Raw genomic sequence first — 22,500 nt, 5'->3', positions numbered from 1 at the left:
CCAATCTTCACACTGAAATCACCACATGTAAAAGAGAGGCTTTATGAATTTCTATAGAGCACATTTCAAGTTAAGCTTTGTAGAACCCCATCCTATGTCATAGGATATATCCATTCTTTTTTCTCTCAAATAATATTGCCTATGCATGTATTGTAAACTATAGTTTTAAAAAGTCTGTCAACTGTATTCTTATTTGTCTGTAAGAAAAATTTGGAGGTACTCTGATAATACAGTTGTATGTCATATCCATGACCCTTCACTTTTGGGAAATGGAAAGAGTTTTAAATTAAAAAAATAAAAACAATGGTAAACAAATGACTGTGTGCTAAAATTGTCAATTCAGGTAAGTTATATAACATTGCATTTTATAGAAGGATATTCTAACTTGCATTTGGATTTTGTTGGGACAAACATTGATCCAAATGTACATTAATTCAAATTAATTATATTTGTCACAGAGGAGTTCATATTGTAGTAGCATTGGCTGCACATTTTGCTGACTCTAAAGGACATACTAAAGAAAATCAAGAGTATCGTGGTAATGTTCTCTCTTTTAATTTATCAAATTAATATCTCTTTGGCTTTTTTTTCCTGATTTTCCTCTCTCACTTGACTTCAAATCTTCTAATTCACCTGATTGAAGCACTCCTAGGAAATCAAAAAAGATAAAGTTTAAATAGCAAAAGAAAAGGCAATAAGCCTATTTTTCTGAGTTATTCTAAAGAAAATTGGAATAAATCATAGCATCATTATATCAATGAATGTTCTGTTCACAGTTATTCTTCTTTAGAAAAATGAGTACAATTTAAAGACATGAAAAAGTAAGAAAGAAAAAAGAGTTTATAAAATTATTTCAATGTAAACGTGGATTTCTTCAATAGAAACTATACTAAAACAAACAATATTTTTTTGTTTTCAGTAAAGTTCAAATGAAATCGGTATTTAGGTTATAACTATATGAGAATTTCCTCAACAGGAAAGCATGATCTACCACAATCTTATTTTATTAAATCAATTCAAGTAAACATTTGAAGAAATTTTAAAATATGTGCTAATAGAAACACAATGTAACTTGTTTAAAACATATTGTGAACCACATTCTTTCAAAACAAGCAAAAAACATCTCTCTGAACAATGAAATTTATAATGATATAATCATTCTAATAGTTTTCAGATAGAAATTACCTGAAATTAAAATTAAAATTTATTCTCATAGAATCCTTGTTTCTCCCTTTTCTTCTGTTTTTATCCTTGATAAAATATATGAGAGATAAAATGAGAAAATGGCAAACATTTAGGGAAAGGAAAGTAAATCTGAAGACATCTGTCTTTGAGCAGAAAATTTATATTTTAAAAAGGAAAAAAGATGAAATCACTAAACTATGTTTTCATTAATATAGGTTAAAAAATCCATTTGAATAATTGTAGGGCCACAAATGTAGTTGGTTCACTGATCAAAGTTTCTGTTGTTGCCATGTAAGCCACACAAACTAGCATCATCATCTTATTTTTTACGATTTAGATGATTAAGTGTGAAAAGTATTACTGTGGACGCTCATTGTATGTTGAATACAGTACCTACAGTAAAGGAACCTAACATTATGGTACTGTGCTGGAATCCCAAAACTAGAATGGGAAATTGTTGTACAGTCTAAGCCCTGAATCATTTCTTCCTTAGTTAGAGGTTAAGGTAAAAGTATTTTGAATATTTTTATTATCAGTTTCCAGTTCACTTTGCACCAGGTTTTTGGTTGGTTGATTGATTAGCCTTGAAAAATAGCCATATGAAAACTAAGAAGGATTAATGTGCAATGATGGATGATGTTCTCATTGTGTCTTTAAAACCGTGTCTTTTTTTTTTTGAGGAGTCTCACTCTGTCACCCACATTAGAGTTCAGTGGCACCAACTCAGCTCACTGCAACCTCCGCCTCCTGGGTTCAAGCGATTCTCCTGCCTCAGCCTTCCGAGTAGCTGCAATTACAGGTGCCGACCACCATGCCTGGCGAATTTTCATATTATTAGTTGAGACAGGGTTTCACCATGTTGACCAGGCTGGTCTCGAACCCCTGACCTCAAGTGATCCGCCTGCCTCGGCCTCCCAAAGTGCTGGGATTACAGGCGTTAGCCACTGTGCCCGACCTAAAACTATGTCATATTTTATTTATCCCTATAATTTAGCACAACTTCTTCATGCTACTTTTAGAGTTACAGCTTCTTAAATTATATTAAAATATATGTATATAACAATGAGAAATAACAAAATTATAAGAATTTTGGTAGAATAGCAGATTTATCTACATTCCTCTCTAAAGTTTTATGTTTATCATCTTAGTGTAAATTATTTTAAATATTAATCATTTAAGATCATCATTAATATTACTATAATTTTGGATTTTAGTTAGGCAAGTAAACTTCCATCTCCTAAGTATATGTTTGGTTTTATACAGACTGATGATAGGTATATACATAAGTATGAGTATATAGGTATATACATACATAAGTCAAATAGAAAGGATGGATTTATAGTTCCATTTTGAATAATATACTGATTATAAATCTATGTAATATAAAAATAACATAGTTTATATATTATCTGGTAATGAAATTTAGTGAAACATTTTAAAACCAGTATCATTGTCTATTGGTTAGGAAAGATGAAGTTAACTTTAAACATTGATATGTTTTTGACATCCGATAAACATTTGTATACTCTAATCCACAATATATTCACACATTTACTATGACTATATGGATAGGAATACATGTGGTGATGATTTTCTGTCACTCCAAGTTTTTACATATTTTTTAATTTATAAAAGTTACTTAAAAGACAAGATTTTCATTACCAATTTGAAAGACCAAACAGGGAATGCTAGATTCTAGCCAGGATTCTTCTGAATTAACGTATTATAGAACGAGAGAATCTGGGAATAAGAGTGGCTGAATAACAATTAAAAATGAAATGTATTGAAATAAAATATAATAACTTTTTAGGCTGAGTTAGAATTGTGCTGAAGATAGTCTTTGGGCTCAGTATTCAGCCAAAATTAGCTATTTGGCTTTGGCTTCATTCTCTGCTTATGGAAGTCTAAGTAGCCAAATGCCTACTTCTGGCATCCTGGATTTACTGCTTAATCAATGATCCTGTGCTTGCATAGATTACTATTGTATGTAATTGTAGCAACAACACTAGCAATATGAACAATCCATGTCAGGCAAAATTGTTACCATGTCAGTATTCCCTTTCAAATATCACAAAGTTTTCCATTTGTAACTTGGGGGAAAAAAAACTTATTTGGTGCTTTATGTGCTAAAATTTCATCAGTGAATTCAAGTTTAAATGTACATTTATCATTGCAGGTATGAAACCCTGCCAAGCTACCTGTGAATGCTGTTAATTTTATGTTTAAAAAACTAGTAAATACTCACATATATAGAAAAATATTGAGTGTGTTGTTAGTTTTTGGAAAAAATATTAAAAAGATTCAGATTAAATTATATCATAACTCATAATTATTGTAGAATTATTTTGTGAACTAGAATGTAAAGTTAACATGAATTTAATTCCATTTATCTCATAAATCTTTTTTTAAAGTTTTATTTGGCAATTCTTTACATCTTGAGAGGAAGACTCAAAAGCAATGTGTCAACTTTGCCACATTAAAATATGACTAGAAAAACGAAACATCATTGGTTTTGTAATAGAATATCAATCAAGCTTTTAAAATGCAACCTATAAAAAATGATAGTACTAATTTTTGTTAATATCAGATGTATTCATATATCCCAGAAGTTCCGTCTTTGGTGAAGATAATTTCTCTTTGATCTCAGTTTCAGCTGAATACCTACTTCTGCTAAATTTGGCATTTGGACAAAGTGTGTATTTAATTCACCTCTCAGACAGGCATTTTAAAGATGGACATTGTATCTGTAGGTGACAGTAGACCTCTTGTCAAATATAAATCAATAATATGTTGAGTTTGTCAAATTGTAAGTGAACACCCAGGTCTCTGAAGGATACTCCAGAAAGTGGAACTCTCTTCTGAAGAAGAGAGATAGGTATCCAGAGGTCAAGGCTGGTAGGGAAGTCTACTTTTGTAATATATACCCTTTTCTGTGATTCAGTTTTTCTGGCCATGTGTGTATACTAGTTTTTAAGTTTCACATCATAAAATATAAAATTTAAGATGAAAACTGAAAAGTATATAGTAATATCTCAGTGATTCCAATTCAAATATTAAATATCAATTTGGCTTAACGGAATATATATGATACAAATGTTTCTACCAAAACTCACTTTTATTACTTTAAATTATAAGTAACCTTAGAAAATAAGTAGAGTATCACTAAATAAGTTCGTTAAAAATTAACGGTATACATACTTTGCATCATAATATATACAATTATTTGTTTAACATTTAAAAATCAATTACTGGACACAGAAAAAGAAACGACATTGAAAAAATCTTTTATATTTTTGAGTGTGAAAAAGCTGCTAAGGAGATTTTTTTACTAATAAAAGTTGCTTTTTACTTATTTTAGTAATAAGTAAAAATCAACTCAGCATTTTCAAAGCTGTGTTGAAACTAGCATAGACATTTTTAAACTTCGTGTGCCCTAAGGACATATAATCTAGATATGAATTAATTTTAATTAATTCTTAGCACAGTGCTTGGCAGCTTGTAGATACTCCACAAACTCTGAATGTGGGATTAAAGAATTATTATTAGGCCAAGTACAGTGGATCACATCTATAATCCCAGCAATTTGGGAGGCTGAGGCCTGAGGATCACTTTAGCCCAGGAGTTCAAGACAAGCCTGGGCAGCACAATGAGACCCCGTCTTTACAAAAAATAAAATAATGAGCTGAGCATGATGATGTATGCCTGTGGTTGGTCACATCCCAGCTACTTGGGAGGCTCAGGAAGGAAGTTCACTTCAGCCCAGGAGGTCAGGGCTACAGTGATCTGTGATCGTGCCATTGCACTCCAGTCAGACCCTGTCATAAGAATTATTATTAAGTTGTATTATCTGTGGTATGATAGGCAATTTGATTAAGAAATTACCCTTTCATTTACTCAGCTCCCGTGGTAAAAACCTTTTAATGTTTGTGGTACTGGCAGTGAATAAGCACAAGCCCAGATTATTATCCAAAAGTAGAATAGGGATTCCCAATTTTTTGTGGCCATGGAATTTTAAAATTGAATAATTACAAAACTTTTTGGCACTTCTAGTGTATATATCCTTGAAATAAGAGAAACCGAATAATCTTCACTTAAGATAAAAGTTGTCTATTAATCATAATAGTCTAGTCCACAGATTCCCAGAGTATGTTTGGCAGTACACGAGTGTTCTGGCCAAATTTTAAAACTCTTTCAAGTAATATTCTCTGAGCTTTCACTGACTGCAGGCACTCTTATAGACACTGGGGATATGGCAGTGAAGAAAACAGACAAAAATCCCTGCCATCGTAAAACATACACTTTAGTGTAGAAGGCAGACAATAAATAAGTTAAGTAAAATATATAATTAAGTTAATAAATAAGTTAAGTAAAATATATTTCTCTTCATAGGAGAGAAATGAAGGCAAGAACAGGAAAAACCTAAGTAACAATAGGAAAATGGGGTGACCCTCAGAAGGAGTCCTGAGGAAAGGGTTAATGAGTAATGACCTGAAAATGAGAGGAAGCTCTGCAACAGAGTAGCTCTAGAGCAAGGCACTTAAGTTTTCTTTGCCTTAGTGTGCCCATCTCTAACACAGGAATAATAAGAGCAATAGTAATGATAATAATGGTTTGGGGTATTAGATTAGATATCATATGTGAAGCACTTAGAAGAATGTCTGGCATATCAAAAGCACTGTGTAAGTATCAGTTAAATAAAACAGAGACGAAGAAGACTCTAAAGAGAACTGAGTTGGGGTTGAGGGAGGGGGCTGTATAAACAGGAGTTTAGTTTTGAATATGGAAAGTTTAAGAAACTGGATAAGGTTACATGGGATTTTCAAATAGAAAGACTAGGGAGGGGTATGGGCTAGGGATCAGTTGGTGACTCCTAAACTTACACCGGGTATTTAAAACTTACACAAACTAGTGTAATTGTAAAGAGTTTCTTGGGTTTTTCTTCCTCAAATATAATTGGAAAACGCTGACTTCAAAAGGAGATTCAAGTTTTCCTTGGTACTACACATCTCAGAACTATTTTACATGAATAATAAAGTCTCCAAGATAGAGACCACGGACCTCTTAGATTAACAGCATTTATAAAACTACTGTTCCATAGAACACTGTTTTGGAAATACTGAACTTGTTATATCACTGCCTGAAAAATAACCTAGATTAATTATTGCAAACCATCAAGCCTTCAAAGCTCATAAAACTTTCAAAATTGTACAAAATCAATTGGCTAGTTGTTTCACATTTTCTAAGTAGTTTTGTATGCATATAGAAGAGCTGAGCAATTTTTAGGTTGAAAGCTTTGTCCCAAGAGCAAGGTAATAGTTTTCTTTTTAAAAATTTACCCCCAAAATTATCTGTGCATTGGAATCACCTCTGGAGCTTCAAAAACTACTAATGCCTGTGTTTCCCTTCTAACATTGTGGTTTTATTGGTGTGGGTTGTGGTAAGGTCTTAGAGATTTTAAAATATGCCCAGGTGATTCTAATATGCCGACATTTGAGGACCCGCTGCTGCTAAAATGAATCTTTTTGACTTATTTTATTCTCTGCCTCTTATCTATTATATAATATTTTAAAACTATTTCTTCCTGTTTTTAATTAAGAAACATTATTTGGATTATTTGAACAGGTCATTTATTCATCTAATCTTTATTGAGGGCCTACTAACTGCCTAATATTTGTTACCTTATTGCAATAGCGTGGTGGTATCACTAATTTTCAGTACAAATGAATAATATCATAGAAATCTACTTTTAGAAGGCAAGTAGATACTTACATAACTAAATTATTAATAAAATCCCAAAACTGAATTACTAGTAACATCATTAGTTGGTATAATCTCTAAAACCATCTAAGCCTTTAACTGAGATGTAAAATGTTGTTAGCCACTCAATCTATGTTAGAAGTAACTAGTGCCATATATAATTCCTAGACATTAGTCTTGTATTGTAGCAATATTCATATGGAGTATGCCCTTTAAGAGTCACAAAACTTTCATGTGGGCACCAACATGTCTTCAAGAAATGTATGACTCTATTATAATCAATGAAATCCACAAATATGTATTGAGCACATGCCAGGCACTGTTCAAGGCAGTGGAGATATACTAGTAATACAAGAAATTCCTACTCTTATAAAACTTCAATTGTATTAGAGGGAGACTGGTGATAACAAGAGGTAGACTAGATAGATAGATAGATAGGTTAAATGGTTTCAGAAACTGATATATGATCTTAAAAAAATAGGATGAGGAGTTAAGGAATGCTAGAAGGGACGGTGGGAAGGGGCAGGGGTTGATAGTGTGGTTGGAAACTTAGAGGAGGTAAACTTTGAACCATCTAAGTGAAGGGAGGGAGGAAGCCAAGAATAGGTTGTAGGAACAGCCAGAGCAAAGGTTGGAAAGGGAGAAAATGTTTGATACATTTGAGAAGCAACAGAATGCTGGTATGACAGAATGAGATATGAAGAGAGAGCGGTAGATGAGATCAGAGACAGGCAAGAGCCAGATAAGTGCAGTGCCCCATAGGCCATAGTAAGGGTGTTTTTGTTGTTGTTTTCTTGTTTTGTTTTCCTCTAAGTATTCTCAAAAGCCTTTGGAGGCCTTGCGTGGGAAGCGACATGACCTAATTTACATTTATAGAGAGAATACTTGGCTGCACCATGAAGAGTAAATTCATATATTCAAGGCAAGGTGATAGCAGGAAGACAGTGGGAAGGCTATAGCTGTGATGCAGGCAAGAGATGACAATAGAGCAGAGAGGCAGCTGGTAAGATGGAGAAAGTTCTCATGCAAAAGACATGTTGATGCTGTCATGAAAAAGGATTTGCTGATAAAGTTTTCCTTTTGGGACACCTAATAAACACCAACCGATAATCAAAAAGTTACAGTCAGAAAAGTTGCGGAATTCTGGGTTAAAGCAATAATTATAGATCTTTATAAAAAAAAGTTGTTTCCTATGTAACAGAGAAACCTTTCTTTATAAAGCCACTTTCATTTTTATGGAAAAAGGTGGTTTGTAGTAACTTTGGAAACCCAAATTATCCTGTTTTTCCTTTAGGCTCAGGGCTTGTCTTAAAATCTCAAGGAGTCAGAATCACTGAAATGATAGCCTTCAGTAAAACTACCTGTGCGAAATTGTGATAGGCATAGCAATTTAAAGTTAATGCTGTGATGAATAATTTGACCAGAAGTTATGTTTGAAACAGTGAGAATTCTTCTGTTGCTATTGGCTACTTGCCAATACTTAGATATAGTGATATCTAGATCAGGGATTTTTCCATTTGCAGGGATTAGGGTGAGAGAGTTCATTCTTCTCACCATCATATTCTGTTATCTTGCCCCATCTCCCCCGCCTATTTAAACCTGCTTCACCCCACACATCTCTTACATCATTATAGTATCTAATGTAGACGTGTGTTAGGTTGGGAGAGGTAGTTTAAGTTGTACTTTCATCTTTATATTAGATGTTATAGATGCACATAGTAATTAAGAACATAGGTTTTGGAGCTACAGAGCATTGAGTTTGAATTCTGCTCACTGAACATAAATTGAGTGATTTGGGGCAAAATATTTAATCTTTCTGAGCCTCCTTGTAAAATATAATGATTTCTAACCTCAAGCGAAGTTAACTAAGATTATAAATGTAATGCAGTTAGTAAAATGCCAGAATATAGTAAATAGTCTCTTCATTTTTCCCAGTACTTACTTATTCAGTAGTTTTAATATTTTCTTAATATAGTATTTTAAGAGCAAAGGTACTCAAGCCAGACTGCCTGGATTTAAATTACAACTTTACCATGTGGAAGCTAGGTGATCTTGGACATATTTTTGAACTTCTCTCTTAGTTTGTTTCCTTTTCCATGAATTGTTTAAACTAATAATACTAATTCCATTAGTTTGTACTGACGATTAAAAAGCACAGGTATATAAAAAATATACTAAGACACAGGACTATTTTTTAAGTCAAATACTGTAAGCAGTAGTCTCTCAATACTTTATTTCAAATTTATAGTTAAAAACTAAAGGATTGGCTGGGCGCGGTAGCTCACGCCTGTAATCCCAGCACTATGGGAGGCCAAGACGGGCGGATCACGAGGTCAGGAGATCAAGACCATCCTGGCTAACATGGTGAAACCCCGTCTCTACAAAAAATACAAAAAATTAGTCAGGCGTGGTGGCGGGAGCCTGTAGTCCCAGCTACTCAGGAGGCTGAGGCAGGAGAATGGCGTGAACCCGGGAGGCAGAGCTTGCAGTGAGTGGAGATTGTGCCACTGCACTCCAGCCTGGGTGACAGAGAGAGACTCCGTCTCAAAAAAAAAAAAAAAAAAAAAACTAAAGGATTATATCTAGCTTTTCTATTTTTATTGTATAATTCAAATAAATTTGCATAATCTGAACCAGGGAATTGTTTACAATGAGTAGTTGATTTACTCTATCAGTCGTAAATGAAGAAGTTTAGATGTTATCTTCTTAATTGATCCCGTTAAGTAAGCACATTGGTTTCTTTAAGACACCAAAATTAAATTTAATTATTTAGTTCACCCCTCTGAGAAATATCAAAATGACCAGATAATTGTGAAGTCTCCTATTTTTTTGAGTTGAGTGTTCACTGTTTTTCCCTCGCACTTTTGTTTTCCCTTTTTTTTCTTTACTTTCTTTTGATATTATTTTGAAATCTATTTCTCTTTCAGTTCCTGACTGATTTAAAAAAAAAAAAAAACCTTAATACTAGCAATAAGTAAAAGCTACTCTTGAAAGTTGAATAGCCGGGCGCGGTGGCTCAAGCCTGTAATCCCAGCACTTTGGGAGGCCGAGATGGGTGTTTCACGAGGTCAGGAGATCGAGACCATCCTGGCTAACACGGTGAAACCCCGTCTCTACTAAAAAATATAAAAAACTAGCCGGGCGAGGTGGCGGGCGCCTGTAGTCCCAGCTACTCGGGAGGCTGAGGCAGGAGAATGGCGTGAACCCGGGAGGCGGAGCTTGCAGTGAGCTGAGATCCGGCCACTGCACTCCAGCCTGGGCCACAGAGCGAGACTCCGTCTCAAAAAAAAAAAAAAAAAAGAAAGTTGAATAGTTCAATTTTTATTTTTTTTTATTTATTTATTTATTCTTTTTTTTTTTTTTTTTTTTTTTTTTTTGACACAGGGTCTCACTCTCACCCAGGCTGGAGTGCAGTGGTACAATCTTAGCTCACTGCAACTTCTGCCTCCCGGGTTCAAGCATTTCTCCTGCCTCAACACCCCCAGTAGCTGGGATTACAGGTGTGCGCCACCACACCTGGCTAATTTTTGTATTTCTGCTAGAGACAGGGTTTCACCATGTTGACCAGGCTGGTCTTGAACTCTTGGCCTCAAGTGATTCGCCCACCTCGGCCTCCCAGAGTGTTGGGATTACAGGCGTGAGCCACCATGCCTGGCCCTAGTTCAGTTTTTAAATGGAACATGCAGAGATTTTTTAATGCTTGATAATATTCTCAGTTATTTCATATGGCAGTATTCCTCATACTATTCCCAAATTGGTACTCTTTCGAAAATAAATGATTTTTTTCAAGACAAAAGCTTTGGTGCTGATAGTGTAAAAGTGATTTTTTGTTGCATATTAATTTATGCAGGTAACATCACTGTTGTTGGTATTAATCTATTAATAACACAAAGCTCATTATATAAACTTTACCTTGTTATGTTAATGAAGCTTTCTTTCATTTTATAGCTGGCTTAAGTCCTGCTGAGATTCAGCAGTTATGGAAAGAAGTGACTGGAGTTCACAGTATGGAAGACAATGGCATTAAACATGGAGGGCTAGACCTCACTACTAACAATTCCTCCTCGACTACCTCCTCCACCACTTCCAAAGCATCACCACCAATAACTCATCATTCCATAGTGAATGGACAGTCTTCAGTTCTAAATGCAAGACGAGACAGGTAAATCTCATGAGCTTTATTCTATATTTATCTATCATCAAATTTTATTTTAACCATTGAGACAATGGAAAAGAATAATTTGTACTTGAAACAAGGACAAAATATATAGAACAACAGGTTAGAAATCTTTAGATTATTTATCTTATTATATTCTTTATATTGCAGAAAAGCAGTTCAAATACCAAAAGTTTGATGGATATAGTTGGGGAGTTTGCCTGAAGACATTTATTTTTTCATGAGTGCATGTGGAATGATTGTATCAATATATTTTTATGACTAAGATGTTATGATTAACCTGATTGCTGAGAACATTTTTCAAGCTAAAAATCAGTTCTTTAATTTCAAATAATTAAAGATGCATGGATATCTCTCATATGTTTCAAACATATGAATTAGAAATCAGAGAACAGATAAATATATAGACACAAGCGTACTAAGCTAGATGATGGAAATTCTGGTTTGCCTTTTTAATTGTGGCATGATGAAATATCTAAACACATAAAGATAAACTTATGTTGGTGATTTTATGATTAAATTCAACTAAAATTTCAAAGAAAAAATATTTTATTTCAGTTATTAATATTAAATGTGTTATATTAGATAATTTTTTACTTACTGTTTTAGTTGTATAAAAATTGCATTTGTAAAAGGAGCATTCATGTACATTTGTCCTTTAGTTCCATTTATTTAGGCATAGTGCTCTCTAATCAAGTCCTTTAAAGTAATTTGCATATAGTTCATAAGCTAAAATGTTGCTCAGTGTGAAAAATCTGTTTTTAAAAGATGGAATGTAAGTGTAGAATTCTTAACATAATGGCTTAGGCTTATATATAAAGCTCCAAACTTCATATGTAAGTGTAGTGGATTGATAGTGTTCTGTTATGCAATATGAATATCTGCCTTGCCATAACAAATTCTTTGTCATAAACAAATGTTTTTCAAAGAAACATATATTGAATTATACTACCATTTAAAATAAAATTCTATAATTCAGTGATGTTTCTGGCCTTCATTTGAGTATCAAGGAAAATTTTTCTTGTTTGTTTTTATTAGTATAAAGTGGTATGCTCCTGAATGCTTTCATGCTGTTGTTTTAATTGAGATTAATTTGATGATTATGCATTCCAAAAGTTGGTTGATTTCTCTGGGTTCTCTCTATCTAATATTCACTTATCAAAAGTCTTCAATAAGTATATAAAGATATAGCTAATGAATACTGTTCCAAAGTAGATTTTCTAAATCAAGTGTAACTAGTAGAAATATATGTGGTTTATACATAAATGTTAAACAATTTAAATAATCCATATCTTCTTTAAAAAGAGCACTTCAAAATCTTATGATGACTGTCCTATTATTTTCTTAAAAATGAAGGTTTTTTTTCACTTGACCACATATGAATATATATTTTTTATTTAGAGATAAAATGTTACATTAAGGTCATATGGCAGGATTAGCATATGATATTATACAGTCCTCTTAGTTTTTCATCCTTTATTAACAGTCATCTTTGGCTCTATTTCTCCTCTAATTGGAACATCATCTAGCCTTGGCAGTTGAACTATTCAATAGAACGATTAAATTTTTCTGACTGCTCTGAGCTGAATTGACCTGTTTTGACCTGTTTGTCACTGATCGTAACCTGACAGGCGCTAGCAGCCTGCAACGATTATAGCTTTTTGAGATGAATCTGACGTCGTGTTCTTTTGCTACAGCTCGTCACATGAGGAGACTGGGGCCTCTCACACTCTCTATGGCCATGGAGTTTGCAAATGGCCAGGCTGTGAAAGCATTTGTGAAGATTTTGGACAGTTTTTAAAGTAGGTTTTTTACTTTTTTTTTTTTTGGCGGGGGGTGCTGAATTATATGGGAGTTTTAGGCACATTGTAAATAAACAAAAGATGAAAGAGAAAAGTAAAAGTCCATTATAAGACACACTATAAGATTTTTGTGGGTTCCAACAAGTGGATTTAGCAAGGTCAGGCTTCATCTTTTCATTAAGGTATTTTACAGATTATTTAGTAAAGATTTTTGAATGAATGAAAAATATTAGCCTACAATAATATGTGATTAATCATTGGAGAACTTTATAACAGAACTGTTTGTAAAATAGAATTCTCTTAAGTTTTAAGTTTCTAATTAATATTATGTGAGTCATCATAATATATATATATTTCAGTAAACATATTTTGAAGGCTTGTTTTTTAATTGCAGGCTTTATATATTTTTTAAAATAGTATTTAGTATATACATTTAACTACAAGAATTAAAAATGAAAGTTTATACTGGCTAAACTTTAAAGAAATAACTACATTTCATTTACATTGTTACTTTTTGCCCTTAGAAACATCAAGAAACACACATGGCTATATCTTTGTATAACAGATTACATGGCTTCTCTAGCTTAAAACCAACACTTTGTATATTCTTAATTTGTAATACAGTATTTTATTTAAAAAAAAATCTTAAGGGGTTCTTTTTCAAGTGAAAAGATTCATCTTTCATGAAATGTTTTCCTTACACAATTCTGGTATACAAGAGATCTAAACAGAGAGCTACAGATAGGCTTATGGAGATGAGTAACTTCACAGGCTGAGACTCTTATGTTGTCATGGTGCAGCTAACAGGGTGAGTGAACTGTTTCATGCTTCATCAACAATTAAGTTAATTAGCTCATTTGAAATTGCACTGCTTTGTTGCCAGGATGTTGGCAGAAACATCAAAAAGATGTGTTTACAAATGGAAGACTGACTACAGGGTATAGAGCAAAAGCACCTTAACAACCAGGCACAAGTACTTGGCGTCACAGTAACTTTAAAAATGAATTACAGTAAGACTTCCACAAAGATTTTTTTAACCTTTTATCATTTCTAATTAAGAAAAAATTTGCTTCATATACCACTATGGCTCTTTGTAAATGGCCTTAAATGAAAATTTACGCTTTTCTTTTATCAAAACAGTTGTGAGCTGCCGTTTATTTGAGTATGAAACTGATTATAAGCAAAGAGACCATTAACAAATGTTAGGTAACTTTGCTGAAGTTTTCTTCTCTAAAATAATAATAATAATAATAAAGTTAAAGCAAAGAAAGAACATAGGGATGTTGTTTTAACAGATGATTTTCCATTTCCTCATGTGAATACATTTGTCCTTATCAATATATTATTCCTTGTCATTGAAATTAGGTAAAGGACTATTGTTACTGTTTTTTTAAGAATGGTAAATTATGCCATAGGACTAACCCACTCACCATGCATTTTATTGCTCCAAATTGTTCTTTCTGACAAAATTCAAAATAAATCTTTAGGGTAAAAGTACGTATTTTCCTTCAGTATGATTTTGTTTATAGCAAATTGAAAGGAGCATTTAATTTTTCTCAAATATTTATGTGTTTATTACTAACAATCAGATGAATATGAACCCTCATTTTACCTTAGTCTTCTTTCATATTCATGCCAGTGTTTAAAAAAAAAAAAAACCAAAAACAAAGAAATTACAATTAAAAAAGCATTTCCTTTCAATTAAATATCAACTTTGGTTCCAAAGACTGACCATTTTTCCAACCCATTAACTTTATAGGGATGACAGAACTAATGACAGGAGGTTTTAAGGCCTTTTTTAGTCCATTTTTTGTTTTCATATGCTTTAGATTCACTAAGTCAAAGATCTGTGATAAATTCTGTTAATAGAGCTAATGTAAGTATACTGAACCGAAGTGAAATATCGATTAGATATACTTTCCATAGAGGCATTGTCTTCTTTAAAATGTGTTAGAAATTTGAAAAGAAAGAAAATAATATCACTAAATGAATAAACTTCAGTTATTCAAAAAAGGTTTACTTAGCATCTGTGTGGGAAGTGAAAATGAAGAAGGAAAGCATCACCAGTTACACAGATTTTCTCAGATGACTTTGTTTTCCTTTGTAATAATGGAGAAAACTGAGGATTTGGGGAGGCAAATGATAGGTAAATTAAAGTGCTGTGAAAGGTTTTTAGTTCTCATTTTTTCGTGTATCTGTTCTCCCAAAATTTTGTATCCAGTGTTTATTATAAAAGTTTTTTAGGAAAATATAATTGTGACATTTTTAGTTCTAGTATGCAGTAGAAATAAATTTTACAGCTTCAGCTTTAATTTGATATCAGATAGCTTATCCTTTTGTTTGAAATGAAAGGAAACCATTCATTTTTACTATTTAGCCGACATATATCAAATTAAAAAGAAAGGTAGAAAATATATTGAGTCCCCAATTCTTTTTTTCACATTACATCTCAAAACAAACTAGTGGAATCCCTCTATGTTTATCTTGCACCAAATGAAAAGCCATTATAAAGGACAGTTGCTTATGTATAACACATATATATGTACCTGTATATTATATATATTTATGTATTTTATATATTTATGTGTTATATATTCTTATTCTTATATATTCTTTAATTTTTATATATTCTTTAATTGAGGCACTCTTTTCAGTTGGATAAAAAAAATTCAGACTAAGTTAGAAGTAGTTATTTGTAACAGCAAGATGAAAGCAGAAAACACAAAATGATGAAGGAAATCCAGGATAAAAAGTGTTTAGGAAAATTTTTGAGTTTTACTGTAAAGTAGGTGTTGACAGAAGCTAACCATTTTTCCTGACCACTAATTGAGTATCTCACTAGATCACTAAAAGCATTTAATACTAGTTCTTCATTACTGTCTTATAAATGTCAAAGTGTAATAACATCTGACAAAACTTTAGAGTAGTTTGTCTGCAAAATTAATTATCATTCCATTGGAACTAAGTCAGCTTGAATATAGATGGATTGATTTTAGAGCTTAAGCCAAAAGGTTTACAATATAACATTCCATTTAGCAGACAAGTGTTCTTGAACCTGCATGCATAGATGCCAGCACACAAAACATCGTCTAAGATACAAAGGTGGAAATACTCTCCTCTAAGAAAGGCAGGATGGCTAGTGTCTATAAAGATATTAATGTATTAAAGATTAATTAGTAGATGGGTGTAAATGAGTTAAATTTATTACAGATTAAATTTTTAAGGCTTGATACTATATGAAGACCAATAGAAAACATAGTGGAAACATAGTTTATTTAATAGAAATTTGTTGTCTTTTTTATTGCAGCTGACTACTCTAAAAATTATGCTCTTACTTAATGTGTATTGTCTATTTCTTTGTCTTTGACTAGGCAGCATGGCTACAAAATTATGACCTCAAGAAGGCATTCTTTGAACTTGTCAGAATGTTGTTTCTTTTGGTGACAGTGCCCCCATCTCTCAAAACTAAGGCATCTCACATAATCAACTAAATGAATAGTGACAGCTAACATTTTGTATTTAAACTCCTGTCAGTGTTTAAACATAAAAAGCTTGATGCAAAATAAATCAAACACCAGTGATATGCAAGTGAAACATTTTGTTAAAACAGTCTTTGACATACTTGGATTTAAATCTGATCCCTTTTTAGCTTATAAAATGTTACAACTTTAAATGAATTTGAAGAATCCAAAGGTTAAAATTGAATCACTAATCTGGATTGTATATAATTGAAGTTACCACATACATTCATAATCTATAAAACCTTCATTAAAGAGAATTATGCATTAAATAAATTGGAAGGATCCTTTCCTACTTTTTGTCTTCCTGAAGTGCTTGCTTAATTGTTTTTAGAAAGAAGTTGACTGCTTATTTATGTTTTTTCTAGTTTATACTACCTGCCTAGCACAGATTCAATGCGGTTTTGAAAGGACGTCAGTCGACCACATCATTTATTCCATTTTGAAAACAAAAATCAATATACCTATAAAGTGACCCATAAATTAGAACTGGCTCACACAATGTTTGTTCAGTGCTGCCTTTCTGAAGGCACCCTTTGCATTTTTTCTTCACCTCTCTGTTTGAACTGCAGTCTCGGTAAGAGGCTCATTAGGGGACATTAGGGACTGGAGCTAACCAGAATTCCAGAGCTTGCTTTGCTCTTATTAATGCATAGTAGAGTAGAATGCATTTAAATATTTCATAGGCATTCAGTAATTTGTGTGTAATCGCCTTGTTAGCAGACCAGTAGAAGTAGAACAGGCCTGTGAAATGGTGTTAGTGATTGCATGGGTAATTTACAGACCTTTGGCATCAGAAAGAGTATTATTGTTGCCTTGTATGAAGCTGTGAAATAGAACTACCAATAAGTAAAAAAAGAAACTTAATAAAGGTTTTGTAACAAGCATCTTCAGGGATAACAACCCCACTTGGTCCTTTTGAAGCAGTCGTAATTTATGACATAGGCAATATATCAAATGCATAAGATAGTATTATGGAGCATTCATATGAAAAGGGTATTTGCAACATTAGTTCCAACTTCCTGCAAGGGACATGATTAAATGATTAATGAAATGTCCCTTTGCATATGCATTTTGAAACAGCAATTAGGCACTGACTGAGAAAATCCACCAATCCTCTCATTTTTCAGTATTATCTCATTCTTGATTTATAAATCATAGAGAATTTTTTAACAGTAATATGTAGTACCTGAGATAGTTATAAAAACATAAAAGAGAATAATTTGGGCACAAAATAGTCATAAATACATAAATTCATAATTTAATGTTAATACGTAGCCTATTTATTTAGTCTTATTGCATTGTATTTATATCTGACACTATTTCTGTACTTTGATTGGCATAATTAAGTAGAGGGAATGAATAGGCACTATTCTTTTACATATCACTGGTAAACAATAGCGAGGAAAGGAGAAGGGAGATGTGGCAGAGGTATGTATGTGTTTTTCAAGTTCTCAGTAATCCACTGGAGGCTGTTCTATAAATGATCATTGAAGGGCTGCAAGCTAGCCTATAATTACAGGAAAGAAAGTGGCAGCTCTGGCATTTCATAACTATGTGTCCTCGAAAAGTGCTTTGTGAGTTTGTCACCAATGATAATTTAGATAGAGGCTCATTACTGAACATCACAACACTTTAAAAACCTTTCGCCTTCATACAGGAGAATAAAGGACTATTTTAATGGCAAGGTTCTTTTGTGTTCCACTGAAAAATTCAATCAAGACAAAACCTCATTGACTATTATTGTAGTCTACAGTCTCTATTCTAATAAAAGCTGCATAGATAAATTGAATAGGTCTCTAAGACCCAAGTGTATAATGCAAACATTTTGTACTTTTTTTAGTTCTTTAAATATAAGATCATGATTATCACTAAGCAGTAAACAAATGTAAAAAATCATTTTAAAAAGTGATTTCGCACGAAAATAGATGTTATACTGACTGTGCCTTTTATTGCAGACCTGTATATTCTACTTATCTTGCTTCCTGCATTTACACCCTAATCTCAGTGTATAACTGAAGCATTTTTGAAAATATGCATCTTTTTTTTTGATATGGAATAAATATGTTTGTGTTCCCCAAGAGTTCACGGTAAAAAAAAATAATTAAATCTTACAGAAACACAGCAATATGAAGCCTTAAGAATTCAACACACAACTGTGTTATGCTGGTAGAAAATTGTCTTACTGTTCATTTAAATTTTGGAGGAAAAAACCCTGAAAAACCATTTTTAAATGTTGTCTTGTTATTTAGGAATTAGTGACACTTTTTCTGTTAACTAACCTCTGGTTTACTCTGACATTCCATACCTCCTTCCCAGAGAGCATGAGTGAATGTTACTCCTCCTCACAGGTTCATAGCAGAACAAACCTGAACTGAGCTTAGAGAGCAGACAGGTACAGTGGAAGTCCCTCCCCTGCACTCCAGCCACACTCCTGCAGCTTGACCTTATCCACCTTGCTATTTTAGTCCACAATTTCTCTTCAACCAAGACTGACATTGTGACAAGATACATGGAGGTTTTGTTGTTATGATCAATAAGGAAGTATTAAAACAAACTGGTTTAACTTATCAAGGTATAGGCAAAACAAAGGTTTCTGATTGTTGAACCTAGGTCTATAAACAAATCTTTTGTTTATAATAAAATTAGTTTTTTTCAGCAACACGACTTTAATTACTCTTCATATGTTTTACATATATGTGTCTGTATTTTTTCTCCCTCGTTATGATCTTCAAGAAATAAAAGTAAATAATTTGAATGGATACAAAAATATATTTGTTGAATTTAGTACACCCAGAGCTATTATAAACTTCTTAGACTATTATATAATTCTAAATGATACTTGAGCCCATGTGGGTAAATATGTAAATTATTTTTTAATTTTGTGAATTTCTTTTCAATATGCCATTTCACTCATATGCAATGATGAGAACATCTCTAAAATTGTTGCCTTAGTTTGCCCATTGGTGAAGTAGATACACCAACGGATATTAAATTACTTGAAGATTACTTTCTTTAATTTTAGGAGGCATCAAAGACATTATATATTACAAATTAAAGAGTATATATTATTAAATGTTTTCATGTTCATTGGAGATTCTGCTTTACTAAATTACTTTTGGCGTATTAACATACCACTCATTAAAGAGATCTCTTTAAACATTGTATAGAAATAATAATGGTAGACTAATGCACATTCAGGGTAGACTAATGCATATTCAAGGTTAGAGTAAGATCATTGGAATGATTTATTTTTCACTATTTAAAAAATAAGATTAGGATAAATGTCTCCTAGTTAGGACACTGGACATGAAATGTCAATCTTATTATTCTAATGATGAGAATCTTCAATGAAGTTTCTTTATTACTAACAGCAAATCATCGTTCTTCATAAATATTGATGTTTCCACGGGATGATAATTTGCCATCTTTACCTAATTCATACCGCATCCCAATGAAATAAAACATTGCTCACTAAAATACATCGTAGAAACAACAAACTGTTCTAACAGAAATGAAATAGAAAATTGCCTTTGTTCTGTTCAGAATTGCTTTTGCTTCATAGATTTGTAAGCTGTTCTTTTTTTTAAAAAAATGGCATAAATAATATGACTTCTACTATAACTCTGTAAATGGTCTGGGGAAATATTTTTTGTAGTAACAGGTAAGCTTAGAGACAGTGACATTTTCTGCCATTCGAAGAGTCTCTTTACATTACATAAATAATTTCACACAACACGTAAGCAGCTTTAACTTTTTTCTGTATGGTTTCAAGGCTTTCTGTTTTCCCAGTGCACAGAGAAACATCTGACTTCAGAGTAATGCTTTTTAAATGTAGCCTATGCCACTGAGATCGACATCACTTTACATTCTGTTTTGTGTCTTCTGTTTGTTTAGGCACCTTAACAATGAACACGCATTGGATGACCGAAGCACCGCTCAGTGTCGAGTGCAAATGCAGGTGGTGCAACAGTTAGAAATACAGGTTTGTCAAATGCTCACTTAATGGACTCTTCTCAGAATTCTGGTATGTTACCTTGAGTACTGAGCAGATTCTGGGTCTTTCAGGCTGCATCTTATTGTCTTAGCCATACAATAACTAATGGAGATAATGGAATTTTAGATTGTTTTAAAGAGTGGCAATTACTGATAACCCAGAAAGGATTGCTGTAGTTGAATGTACTTTGCACTTATATTTTTATAACTTTTAGACCACATCATGTGCATTTGAATATCCCAAAGTAATCAGACCTAAGATTTTCCCAATGTAGGTTAGACCAAACTCCCAATTAGTTATGATTTAATTACAGAGACAGTTTTTACATGAGCTAACCTTGATTTTTTTCCACGAGATTTTATATTATGGCCAACAGCCGGTCTTTACAATATCATGCCTGTAATATAACTAACACCCTGAAAGATAACCTTTTCTTTTCTTTTTTGTAGTGTAATTTTAAAGAACTTGCAAAAAATCTTTATAGTTTTCTTTAGCTAGATTAAAGGCAGATAATTTATATCACAAATGATAATACGCATGTTGTTTCAAATGCTGTTTTAAGTTATAAAAAATTCTGTTAATGTTGAAACAGAATTTGGCCAGAAGTAAACAGAATTCATAGAACTAATCAGAAAGCAATTACATCACCCAAAGTCTGACTCTTGTTATGTTTTACTAAGCCTTTAAGGCTTTGTCTAATATTTTATCTTAAAGATGATCTTTTCTCAATAAAACTAATACTTTGTTTCATTTAAAGGTACGATTTTTCTTCATATTTTATTACATCTTGTTTCAAATTCATCATGTCATTGCTTTTTTCAGTTACTAAAAATATTTTGTTTTGACTTGTAAAATAATCAAGAACATAAAAAGCACCATCACTGTTAAAGTTTAAAAAGCTTTTTATAAACCTGTTTACCATTTATTAAAGGTAGACCAAAACATAAGAGTTCAGCTGATGATACAGTCTTCAGTGTGACCAATTATGCCTCTTTTTTTTTCCTTCTGCTGTGTCTGACTGATGGAAAAGTAAGGTCCGTCAGTTGTAATGAGACCCAGTGCAAGTGTAGATGCCGACTCCGTGGCAGAGTTCAGCGTTTCACACTGCCTGGTCTCTGTCACTCTATTGAATTAGATTGATGATGGCAGATTGCAGGGGGCACTAACTGGACCTCAGTGGGAATGCATGAAGTGTGTAGACAATCCTGGCAGGCACTTCGCTTTGAGAACCCTTCACCCCTTCACAGCTGTTGGCACTAGTCCATTGCTAACAGTGTCCACAGGACTTTAAAGAGACACCATGGGCCTTCTAATTTATGGTTTCAGTAACTTGTTACTGTCGAGGCAACTGTGACCTCAATTCTCTTATTGACAAAAAGATGAAGTGTTATTTGTTTTCTCTGACCTTTTAACATAAGAAAAGCTATAAAAGTTTTCCCCCCTACATAGCTAAAGTTGCATTTCCTCCCAGATAAGTTCGTCCTGACACAGACTTTTACATGCAGGAATCATTATTCTGAGGCAAGCTCAATGATAAGATGTATCACTGCAATAAAATAGCTGTATCGGTCATTTCTAAAATGCTTCTGATCTCACTCTTTCTTAACAGCTTTCTAAAGAACGCGAACGTCTTCAAGCAATGATGACCCACTTGCACATGCGACCCTCAGAGCCCAAACCATCTCCCAAACCTGTAAGTGCATATTGCTTTATAAACAGTAAATAGCTCTACCAATGTAACAGACTAAGAAAATGAACAATTTAGTGACAGTTAGAAAACAATGAGTGTGATGAAAAATACGGCAATAAAATGAAAGTAAAATGTAATCGCTTGTCAAATTGTATGTTTCTTTTAAAGTAATGCTATCTTTTACAAAATCTATCCAATCTACACCATGGGTGACACTAAACAAAGTACACCTATCAGTGCACAAATCACTGCCTTGGGGCTGAAGCCAGAGAGAATTTCTTTCTGTGATAGGTTTACAGATATTAAAAGGAAACCCTCTTTGAGCAACCTGAAAAGTAGTAACAGTACAAATCACAAATAGAACTGTATGTGGT

General features: G+C 32.9%; 1 protein-coding gene across 6 annotated transcripts in view; it reads left to right on the top strand.

The window, feature by feature from the left end:
- FOXP2 (forkhead box P2) overlaps positions 1 to 22,500 on the top strand; it is a 595,047-nt gene that overhangs the window by 532,738 nt on the left and 39,809 nt on the right. For all 6 annotated transcript variants that reach the window (XM_050782631.1, XM_050782632.1, XM_050782633.1 and 3 more), the window contains 4 exons: positions 10,891 to 11,104; positions 12,817 to 12,921; positions 20,337 to 20,424; positions 22,046 to 22,129. In XM_050782631.1, coding sequence (XP_050638588.1) covers positions 10,891 to 11,104; positions 12,817 to 12,921; positions 20,337 to 20,424; positions 22,046 to 22,129 — 491 coding nt within the window. The remainder of the gene's footprint in view (positions 1 to 10,890; positions 11,105 to 12,816; positions 12,922 to 20,336; positions 20,425 to 22,045; positions 22,130 to 22,500) is intronic.

The sequence above is a fragment of the Macaca thibetana genome, chromosome 3, assembly GCF_024542745.1.
Source record: "Macaca thibetana thibetana isolate TM-01 chromosome 3, ASM2454274v1, whole genome shotgun sequence".
Classification (NCBI taxonomy): domain Eukaryota; kingdom Metazoa; phylum Chordata; class Mammalia; order Primates; family Cercopithecidae; genus Macaca; species Macaca thibetana.
The sequence above is the reverse complement of the archived record's forward strand: the minus strand, read 5'-3'. Positions and strand labels throughout refer to the sequence as shown.